The 12,168-nt window shown below is 42.2% G+C and overlaps 1 protein-coding gene across 2 annotated transcripts in view; it reads right to left on the bottom strand.

Annotated features, from left to right (window-relative positions):
- The window catches only part of LOC135512074 (serine/threonine-protein kinase LMTK1-like), a 91,476-nt gene that overhangs the window by 32,235 nt on the left and 47,073 nt on the right, over positions 1 to 12,168 (bottom strand). For both annotated transcript variants that reach the window (XM_064933710.1, XM_064933711.1), the window contains exon 3: positions 4,784 to 4,917. In XM_064933710.1, the coding sequence (XP_064789782.1) occupies positions 4,784 to 4,917 (134 nt within the window). The remainder of the gene's footprint in view (positions 1 to 4,783; positions 4,918 to 12,168) is intronic.

The raw sequence follows: 12,168 nt of genomic DNA, 5'->3' as shown, positions 1-12,168 counted from the left end.
AAAATCTATTTAATCAATTTTAGAATAAGGCTGTAACTTATCAAAATGTGGAAAAAGTAAAGGGGTCTGAATACTTTCGGAATGCACTGCATATACAGCAATAGTTGAATAGGATGTGGCCTTGACTAAAAAACATATTAGTAAAACAGTATGTAAACATTGTTCCATGTCTACGTACAGTACAAAGGGCAGCAACCTCTAAGGTGCATGGTACAGTAACCGGGTGGTAGTCAGCTTGTGACAATGACTAAGTTCAGGGCAAGGTACTGGGTGGCCTTGAGATAAAATGGAGCCGGAAGAAATGTCAGCAGTTTTACGGGCGCCCAACCAATTGGGCTATTATGTGTTTTTTTTGTTTGTTTTTTTTTTTTTTGTACATAATGTTTCTGCAACCGTATCTTATGGCAAAAAAAGAGCTTCTGGATATCAGGACAACAATCACTCACCTCGGATTAGACAAATACTCTGTTCATCCTCTCCTAGCCCACGTCTACAGTTGCTGCGCTAACGCGACAGCTAGGAGTATCACTTCTTTAGTGATTAAGAGTTCAAAGTTCATACCCAGTTGCCATGCTATATGCTCAGCCTGACTAACCCTTGCCTGTATATAGCCTTTCTACTGTTATAGCCTCGCTACTGTTATTTCCCACTGTCTTTTTACTGTTGTTTTATTTCTTTACTTACCTATTGTTCACCTAATACTTTTTTGCACTGTTGGTTAGAGCCTGTAAGTAAGCATTTCACTGTTATAGTCGGCACACGTGACAAATAAACTTTGTTTTGATTTGATAGATGTTTTTCAGTCTCTCGGTCCCAGAATTGATGCACTGTACTGATCTCGCCTTCTGCATGATAGCAGTGGGTGAACAGGCCGTGGCTCGGATAGTTGATGTCCTTAATGATTTTTTTGCCCTTCCTGTGACACCGGGTGCTGTAGATGTCCTGGAGGGCATGCAGAGTGCCCCCAGTGATGCGTTGGGCTGACCGCATAACCCTCTAGAGAGCCCTGCGGTTGCAAACGATGCAGTTGCCATACCAGGCGGTGCTGAAGCCTGACAGGATGCTCGCAATAGTGCATCTGTAAAAGGTTGTAAGAGTCTTTGTGTCGTAGCTGAATTTCTTCAGCCTCCTGAGGTTGAAGAGGAGCTGTTGTGCCTTCTTCACCACACTGCATGTGTTGGGAGGACCATTTCAGATTGTCAATAATGTGTACACCAAGGAACATGAAGCTTTTCACCTTCTCTGCGGCCCGTTGATGTGGATTGGGGCGTGCTCCCTCTGCTGTCCCTCTGCTGTTCAGCTCCTTCTTTTTGTTGAGGGAAAGGTTATTTTCCTGGCACCACTCCACCCGGGCCCTTACCTTCCCCCTTTAGGCTGTTTCGCCATTATTGGTAATCGGGCGAGTTGGAGGCATGCGTGGCCACACAGTCATGGATGAACAGGGAGTACAGGAGAGACCTAAAAACGCACCTTTGTGGGGCTCCTGTGTCGAGGATCAGAGAAGTAGAGGTGTTGTTTCCTACCTTCTCTACCTGTGAGCATTCCATCAGGATGTCCAGGACACAGACAGGGCACGGTTCAGACTCAGGGTCCCAAGCTTAATGATAAGCTTGGAAGGTATTATGGTATTGAAGGCTGAGCTGTAGTCAATGAACAACATTCTTACATAGGTATTCATCTTGTCCAGATGTGCGATGGCATTGTCCGTGGGCCATATGCAAATTGCAGTGGGTCTAGGGTGTCAGGTAAGGTGGAGGTGATATGATCCTTAATTAGTCTCTCAATGTCACACTTGCATAAATGATTCAGGAGACAAACGCAGGAATGCATAATAGTTTTTTTTATTGTAGCCAAATTACATCATGACCAAACAAACACTATACAAAAACACAGTGTTGAAACCAAAACAAAGAGCGAGGAGTACCTCGAATAAATAACACGTGCGCACAATGATTAACACACGGGATTAGACCTGTAATCATCTGCGCAATCCTCAAGGGCACGAAAGCCCAAAACAGTCACCACAGGTACACACACGCACCAATGGACATTGTAACAACAAACGACAGCCCAATGGAAACCAAAGGGCTTACTTATACAAGTACTAATCAGTGGGAATAGGGGACAGGTGTGTGTAATGAAAGTTCCGGATGGATCCGTGACACTCAAAGCACTTCATGATGACAGAAGTGAGTGCTACGGGGCGATAGTCATTTAGTTCAGTTAACTTTGCTTTCTTGGGTTCAGGAACAATGGTGGACATCTTGAAGAAAGTAGGAACAGCAGACTGGGATAGGGAGAGATGTAATATGTTTGTAAACACTCCAGCCAGCTGGTCTGTGCATGCTTTGAGGACTTAAATGTGGTGGGTAACCCTTTCAGTTTGAATGCTGCCAACTAGCCACGGTTTTTGGTTTGGGTAGGTTTCAATCATCACAGTGGGAACAACATCCCCCATACATTTCCTTATGAACTCGGTCACCTTGTCAGTATATACGTCAATGTTAGTCTCAGAGGCAACCTGGAACATATCCCAGTCAGCGTGATCAAAACAATCTTGAAGCATAAATTTCGATTGGCCAGAACAACATTGAATAGACCTTAGCACGGGTACTTTCTGTTTGAGTTCCTGCCTGTAGGAAGTGTTGTGTCTTTACTATCATTAACTGAAGACTGATAGTTTTTATCAATGGTTCTCTGTAATTAGTTACTATGCGATCAACTGATTAATCACGTAACTAATTAACTAGGAAATCGGGGCACCAAGGAAAAATATTCAGATTACAAAGTTATCATTTCCTAAAATAACTTTTCAGATATTTTATCTGATCAATTAGTCTTCGAATTAATGAATTATTTACTTTACCTCACGTTAGTCTCATTCCAAACGTCGTAAATTATTGGTTATCTGCACGAACCCAGTCTTCACTATGAGTCGTCCATACATCAATTGTCTTAAATCATTTATTTAATACTAGCTAAGTAATTCACAGAAATGCATAAACAAACTTGGTAAATGTGGTTACATGAAATGATAGGAGAATGTGCCCTCGTGGCTGAACCGGCATGGCGGCTTGTTAGACAAAGGAGAAATGGGGGGTCAACTAAGAAGTCACCACAGAGTTAATTATAACAATTAAAATGCTAATCCTTTACACATGAACGCTCACTCATGTCTGACCCTAACTGGGCTCAGGGGCAGTTCTCTGATTTAAATCAAAAGGGAATTGTATTTTTCTTCATTAAACAGTCCACAATCATATGACACAATTATACAAACAGTATCATACTCACTCATTAATCTTATACAACACTTAGATGTAAACCTCATATCTGAGGCTATTATATAAACAGCGTTATGGTAATGTGACCACACAGTCTCTCTTGAGCTTCCCAAGTTGTGACAAACGGACCAGTTCGTAGCTGGATTCTTCACCGATCTTTTACACTTTCTCTGGAACATGAAATTTGTTCGTACCTCAAGTTCTGTGAGGTGGAAGGATTTCCTTTGTCTCCATGAAAAACTACTCTGTAACGGTGTGTCCATGAGGTCTCAGGAATTTACGACCTCTGACCACAGCAGCCTAGTTGAAGGAGGCAAGAGCGGGAGGCAGGGAGAGAGGGGGATGGGGTTGCTATACTCAAAGAGGCCAACGTCATGACAGAAGGGAGGAGCAGAACGGATTTGTAACCTGATTATCCGAAAGGAGAGAGTAACAAAGTGAGAGTACTACAGGCAATGTGTTGATAGAACTTTGGTCGCGTTTTCCTCAGATTTGCTTTGATAAAATCCCCTGCTACAATAAATGACGCCTCGAGATATTCGTTTTCCAGTTTTCAAAAAGTCCAGTGTAGTTCCTAAAGGGCCGTCGTGGTATCGGCTTGAGGGGGAATATACACGGCTGTGACAATAACCAAAGATAACTATCTTGGGAGGTAATGCGGTCAGCATTTGATTGTGAGGGATTATAGGTTGTGTGAACAAAAGGACTTGAGTTCCTGTATGTTACCACAATCACACCATGAGTAGTTAATAATGAAACACACTTCCGCCTTCCTTCTTCTCAGAGAGTTCTTTATTCCTATCTGCACAATCTACTGAGAACCCAGCTGGCTGTATGGACGGGGACAGTAATGTATATCCGGAGAAAGCTATGATTCCGTGAAACAGAGTATGTTGTCTCTCTGGAAGGAGATCTTGGCCCTGAGCTGGTCTACTTTATTGTCCAGGGACTGAACATTTATGAGCAATATACTCGGAAGTGCACACCTCCTGAGTCGGACTAGAAGTCCACTACGAATACCTCTTCTCTGCCAGCGGAGTCTTGGAGCAGCCTCTGGCATAAGTTCAATTGCCCTGGAGGGTATGAACAAAGCATCCAATTCGGGAAAGTCGTTACTGCCTCTCTGATATCCCAAAGTTATTCCGGGTTTATGTAATAACTCAAAGAAATGTTCTAGGCTAATAATGTAAAAACAATAATACTGCGGAATTGCTCAGGAGCTAAAAACAGAGCTGCCATGCTGTCAGAGCACACACACACAGTCACTGGAGGAGGTTTTATCTGAGTGCAGTTTGAGAGAGTAACATGTCAAACCCATCTAATGGGTGTCATCAGCTCTGTGTTTGTGTGCAGGTCACTTGTATGAACTTCCAAATGGAAAATAGTACATGGTGCAGTGTGCGGGTCTGTGTGTGTGTGTGTGTGTGTGTGTGTGTGTGTGTGTGTGTGTGTGTGTGTGTGTGTGTGAGTCCATGAGTATGTCGGTGTCTGAGCCTCACCTTAAAGCCGATGTGTCCCTTCTTGCAGCAGAGGCAGGCCAGCATGAGGAAGACAAAGGTGAAGAGACCAGACAAGGAAACAGCCACCACCGCCAGAGACGACGGCCACGACAGCCCACTCAGAGGAGCACCATCTGCAGGACAGATTGAGGTATTACAGCTTAAAATCAACAACAACAACAAATACACTGCCAGAGAAGACGGCCATGACAGCCCACTCAGAGGAGCACCATCTTCAGAACAGATAGAGGCATTAGCATAGACAATATATCATATAGGGGCTCGACAACACCAGCTTATCTAGCTAGGGTTCTATATCTATGGTTATCAAAACCAGAGATCCAGACAATAGATCATACAGCCTAGCCTCTGGCTATGATGCCGTCAGCATAAGACAATGACACCCCCTCAATTGGGTAAAAATATTATTTTTATTATTATAATTATTGCTGAAAATTGGACTTTGTTTAATATTATATTTCCTATGGTCCAGAACATTTAGACAATGATGACACCTTGCCAATTAATGAACAATGGTAAATTTATTGAAGAGTCATACAGACTGGGGCTACAGCGCACTGCATTCCTTGTGGGGCTACAGCGCACTGCATCTCTATATGGGCTAAATATGGCCATTTAAATTGGAAGCTATTCCCCTACTATTTCTATTGTACTACTGTTTAGGATAGACGGCCAGTACCACACAATTCCTTTTTTATTTATTTTTGCTGTCACCCTCCGTTTACGCTAATGAGGTTATCTCCCAGGGAGGACTTGGGTTACAGGTTATGATGAATTATTGTGAAGATCTAGATTATAGATTTCATTTCTTGCACATAATTTTTGACGACCAATGGGTGGGTTCCCCAGTGGACCCTGCTTTTGTTACACATCCATGGGCTTATCAACACTAAAGATAACAATGACATTTTTAATATAACATTCCTGTTTGAAAAACAACGGCAACGCTAGCTACTCTCTCTTGCAATCTAAAAAGCCCTAAATTGTCCTATTTTTCAGCTATTTCAGCTATTTTAATACCCTAGCAAGAAACCATATTGGCATAGCAACGCTTCAAAGAAACACACCTGCTCCATAAGGACACACATAGAATGCATAACCATTCAAACTGGCTGCCTCTTCTACTCAAGCAGGCATAAAACATTCTCCCTAATCGATTTTATAATATTATCTAGACCTCTATTTTCAAAAATTAAGAAATGCAATATATGATCTTGTCCAATCACCACACCTTCTACTGCCAATTACACATTTCAGAATCTCCTAAGGGTCACAAGATGTGCGTTTCAATGTTTCACTACTACATAATCGTACATTTTGTGATCAATTTGAAATTGAACTAAGGTCATTCATAATGATTAATAAAAATTCAGTCGATGACCCCCGGATTCTATGGGATGCCACCAAAGGTTTAATTAAAAATAATGCAACTGCTTTGCAGCTGCGTTGAATGAATCACAATTCAATAAGATATCAGAACTGGAAATGTTAATTTATTGATAAGACAGAGAGCAGAATTTTCTTTCCATTGAGTTAAACTCAACCTTTACTTCCATGGTAATCGTTCCAGTTGTTTATTGGCCAACACGCTATGCAGTAATGATCACATACTGGGAATTACGGGCCTCCCGAATGGCGAAGCGGTCTAAGGCGTCACTACAGACCTGGGTTCGATCCCGGGTTGTGTCGCAGCTGGCCGTGACCGGGAGACCCATGAGGCGGCGCACAATTGGCCCAGCGTCGTCCAGGTTAGGGGAGGGTTTGGCCTGGCTGGGATGTCCCTGTCCTGTCGCGCTGTAGCAACTCATGTGGCGGGCCAGGCGCATGCACGCTGACACCGTCGCCAGTTGTACAGTGTTTCAAATTGGTGAGGCTGGCTTCCAGGTTAAGTGAGCAGTGTGTGAAGAAGCAGTGTGGCTTGGCAGGGTTGTGTTTCTCCCCAATTGTAAATACCAATTGGAGAAAGAAAAAAAGTAGGTATACATTTTTTTATAAGATAGCAGGGGATTACTATCAGAACCTAAATGAATCAATCAAAGATTCTCCTGCTTCTATAAAGAACTGTGCACCTCAGATTGTAAATCCTTTCTAAAAGAATGACGAGCTGAATAAGATGGTATTCCTCCTATTGCTCGAAATGATTAACACAGGCGTTCACAAAGGTTGATTTGTGAGAGATGTGAATACAGCACTAATGGTGTCATCAATGGTGAGGTTGCCAGCTTTGGTGAGAGTGGATTTGGTGCCTATGAAGAGGACTTCCGACTGTTGCATCCATTTATTGTGGAGAGGCAAAATTCAATGTGGGTCAGAGGTGGGTTGAGGAGGGATTTGGTGCTGAGGCAGATCTGGATGTCATCGGCATAGTATTGGAAGTCAAGGTTGAAACGTGGGTAATCACCTACCTCACTCTCACCCAATCCGCCAGTGGATACAGTTACTATTAGAAGTTATAACATCAGAATCATCCAAAGCCCAAAACATAGGGGATAAGTGGTGGGAAGGCAGGTGGGTAAACAGAGATATGTGGGAACTGACAACCAACATGTGTTGCTAGCGGGGTGGGACCTGGTGGGGGGGATGCGGGTGGTTGGACAGAAACAGAGGAGAATAGGAGTTGGGGGTGTAGGCCCACTTTCTTTTCCTTTACATACCAATTATTACAAAATCCTAACTTCTTCTGTGTGATCAATATGATGTATCTCTTAGTGGCAGCCTACAGGTACATACTGGTATAAACTGAGTGTGTGAATTGATATGAATATTGGACCTGTAACCTCCCCGCCCCAACAATGAAAATAATGATTTATTTGGTAAGAAAAAGAAAAATACACCATGTTGCAGAGACATGAGTATCTTCTTCAACTAGATACATTTACTATAATTAGATAGTCAATTAAATATTTTGCAGAAGTAATATATTGATGTCTGTTATTCAGCAAACACTTTGAAAACTCCACTTTGAAAACAAGTTAGACATTTCCTAGATAATGTATCACCTGTGATTTAACGTGTTTTAAAGAAATCTACATGTTATTATGTGAAAGTGCCTTAAATATGGTATGAATCAGCAATTTGAATGAGATTTGCATAATAGCATATTTTCTAGTGTTGCTTCACACCTGAAAGTAAATTATTTAACTTACACTACAGCGAATTCAAATGAATATGTACTTTTTCTTTCATTTCTGAGAGAGAGAGAGAGAGACTAAGAGAGACAGAGAGAGAGACTAAGAGAGACTAAGAGAGACAGAGAGACTAAGAGAGAGAGAGAGAGAGAGAGAGAGAGGCTTATGGAAAAACCCTGGTTGAAGTTGGTGACAGACTAGTGATCAGCCGACAGAAGGCTTAATATGCACACAATTTGTTTTCTGCTCTGCATTTTGCATATATATTAGCTAGATATCCTCTCCTATGGATGGAGGCCTTCGTAACATTATGTAGGGATCAGGCTATGTGACATACTCAGAGTCCTATGTGCGTCCAAAATTGCACCCTTTTCCATGTATACAGATGTAGGATCTTCATTTTTGCTTTCCAGTTTGCTAAAGAAGGAAAATAATCCTGCAGCAACAGGAAATGTGAAATATTATGTGAATTATAATTAATGGACATTTTTCGTAACGGAAAATCAAACCTGAAATGTAAAAGTGGCTAAAATTAAGATACTACATCTGTATATATGGAAAGGGGTGCAAATGCACTATAAGTAAAAAATGTCCTGCATTGCAGAGACGTTCTCCAGCAACAGGGTAATCAAATTAGGATCCTACAACTGTACTGCAATATAGTGCACTACTTTTGACCAGAGACACATGGGCTCTGGTCAAAAGCAGTGCACAATATAATGAATAGGGTGCCATTTCAGACACTTACTTTGTCTACAGAAGTGTTTGGCTGATCTAATTAAAAGCAATAGACACACAGAGACACAAACACACAAGCAAAGTAATGTACGGCAACATGCTATTATGATGAAATATTAATTAGAGGTCTGAGTTGATGTTGTTTACTACCACCACAGCGCGCACTCTCTCTCTCTCACTCCCTCCCTCTGCCTCCCTCTGCCTCCCTCTCTCTCATTTTTAACTGTGTATTTTTTCCAATCTTTTTGAATAATATCTCACATCTAATTTCGTCTCTTAGACCCAAGTTGTTATTTTTACCTAACTAAGGGTTGAGAGGGCCAGTGGTTACCATGGAAACAGATTGGACAGACAGCCATGTAGGATTGTCTTCAGCTGTAAATCTCCTGTGTTGATCCATGCCAACACACACACACACACACACACACACACACACACACACACACACACACACACACTGTCATGTCTGCTGCCAGTTTGTGCTGATCCTGTGAGCGCTGGTACCACTGCTGGCAGGCTCTTAGTATGTATCATGCTTTTAGGATAATTGGGCATAGAGATAATGCAGAGTGTAAAGATCACAGTAGGAAACAAAGATGGGATCTACCATCGTAGCAGTCAGTTGTTGGATTTGCTCATCATCCTCAAATAAAGCCACATTTGTGGAACTATAATGGAACAGTAGTACTTTGTATTATGTAGTACTTTAATTAAAGACATCTAAAATGTCCTGAACACACCAGTTAACAGAGAGGTGGAGGAACACCTTAGCAAAAGCCTGCTTATTGGCTAAACCAGTCAATGCTTCTCTAGCCCTACAAAAGAGCAATTTGAAGGCTTTCTATAGGGCTAACATCAAATTATACTAGTTATTTGGCTTGGGACTATAAAGGATCACCAAGAGGAAGATTATTATTCTCTAGTACTCTGCACTGTGCTGTTGTGAGCTGTATTAAACCCACTCACCCTCCACACAACGTCTACATCGATCAGCCCTATGGTTCAATGGGGGGACCATACCAGGACCAGAGCACAGCTCTCCATTAATATTAAAGGAGTAGACTATATTTGAGAGGCACACTAGGGTCTGCTGTGTTCAGCCTCAGATTGAAATAAAACACTTAAAGCTGAGCTAATACTAAAGGCCTGTTCAAATAGAGATGACAGGAAAGACAAGGGGTAGTATTCAACCCAATGTGCTATATAGCCTATACAATGTGCTATATAGCCTATACAATGTGCTTGGCAGACTAGGCAGGCTAGCTCTTTTAATGGGGCTAGTGGTGGTGAGGAGATAGTAAATAGTGGTTTAATGCCTGATCCTGGATCCCTGTTCAAACAGAGAGTGTCTCCCAGTGCTTCCCATAATGGTGGGCTATTGGGTAGAGGCCAGGGAAAATGGCGAGAGTGGATAAACAGATACATTGGAAGGTCTATACTGTATTGAAGTGTGTTTAGAAGCCGAGCTGGGTTTACCTGCAGACGTGTGTGTGTGTGTGCGTAAAAGCAATAACTATACAGACACACACACTCAAATATAGATACACACACAGGTAACTGCCGAAATAAAGGAAAGACCAACATAGAGTGTCTTAATAGGATGTTGTGCCACCATGAGCCAGAACAGCTTTAATGCACCTTGGCATAGTCTACAAGAGTCTGGAACTCTATTGGAGGGATGTGACACCATTATTCCACAAGAAATAATATATTTTGTTGTTTTGTTGATGGTGGTTGAAATCACTGTCTCAGGCGCCGCTCCAGAATCTCCCATAAGTATTCAATTGGGTTGAGATCTGGTGACTGAGACGCCCATGACATATGGTTTACATTGTTTACATGCTCATCAAACCATTCAGTGACCACTCGTGCCCAGTGGATGGGGGCATTGTCATCCTATGGGGGCTTAGCTATGGTAGCCAAAATAATGGCCTGCCCGGCATTTTTATACAATGACCCTAAACAAGATGGGATGTTACTTGCTTAATTAACTCAGGAAACACACCTGTGTGGAAGCACCTGCTTTCAACATACTTTGTATCCTTCATTTACTCAAGTGTTCCCATTATTTCGGCAGTTACCTGTAGATAGACAAACACACACACACACACACACGCACATGCTCGATGCACGTCGATACACAAACACAAACAATGCCTCTGTGCTGCTTTGCTGTTGAATAGCTGGGTGAGAGTTCGATGGCATTGTCTCTATCCCGCCTAATGAAGCTGGTGCAGATGGAGAATCTCCCTCTCCTGCTCTGAGCTATAATGAGCACAGATCTTAAGAAAGACAAATAGCTTCTAGCTCCCTGAAGGTCACTCCTCCTCTGGGAGATAGAGACATACACCAAGCACATCCCTTCAGATACAGTGCCTTGCAAAAGTATTCGGCCCCCTTGAACTTTGCGACCTTTTGCCACATTTCAGGCTTCAAACATAAAGATATAAAACTGTATTTTTTTGTGAAGAATCAACAACAAGTGGGACACAATCATGAAGTGGAACGACATTTATTGGATATTTCAAACTTTTTTAACAAATCAAAAACTGAAAAATTGGGCGTGCTAAATTATTCAGCACCTTTACTTTCAGTGCAGCAAACTCTCTCCAGAAGTTCAGTGAGGATCTCTGAATGATCCAATGTTGACCTAAATGAATAATGATGATAAATACAATCCACCTGTGTGTAATCAAGTCTCCGTATAAATGCACCTGCACTGTGATAGTCTCAGAGGTCCGTTAAAAGCGCAGAGAGCATCATGAAGAACAAGGAACACACCAGGCAGGTCCGAGATACTGTTGTGAAGAAGTTTAAAGCCGGATTTGGGTACAAAAAGATTTCCCAAGCTTTAAACATCCCAAGGAGCACTGTGCAAGCGATAATATTGAAATGGAAGGAGTATCAGACCACTGCAAATCTACCAAGACCTGGCCGTCCCTCTAAACTTTCAGCTCATACAAGGAGAAGACTGATCAGAGATGCAGCCAAGAGGCCCATGATCACTCTGGATGAACTGCAGAGATCTACAGCTGAGGTGGGAGACTCTGTCCATAGGACAACAATCAGTCGTATATTGCACAAATCTGGCCTTTATGGAAGAGTGGCAAGAAGAAAGCCATTTCTTAAAGATATCCATAAAAGGTGTCGTTTGCCACAAGCCACCTGGTCAGATGAAACCAAAATTGAACTTTTTGGCAACAATACAAAACGTTATGTTTGGCGTAAAAGCAACACAGCTCATCACCCTGAACACATCATCCCCACTGTCAAATATGGTGGTGGCAGCATCATGGTTTGGGCCTGCTTTTCTTCAGCAGGGACAGGGAAGATGGTTAAAATTGATGGGAAGATGGATGGAGCCAAATACAGGACCATTCTGGAAAAAACCTGATGGAGTCTGCAAAAGACCTGAGACTGGGACGGAGATTTGTCTTCCAACAAGACAATGATCCAAAACATAAAGCAAAATCTACAATGGAATGGTTCAAAAATAAA

Source organism: Oncorhynchus masou, chromosome 24, assembly GCF_036934945.1.
Source record: "Oncorhynchus masou masou isolate Uvic2021 chromosome 24, UVic_Omas_1.1, whole genome shotgun sequence".
Classification (NCBI taxonomy): domain Eukaryota; kingdom Metazoa; phylum Chordata; class Actinopteri; order Salmoniformes; family Salmonidae; genus Oncorhynchus; species Oncorhynchus masou.
This window is presented reverse-complemented; position numbering and strand designations above follow the sequence as displayed.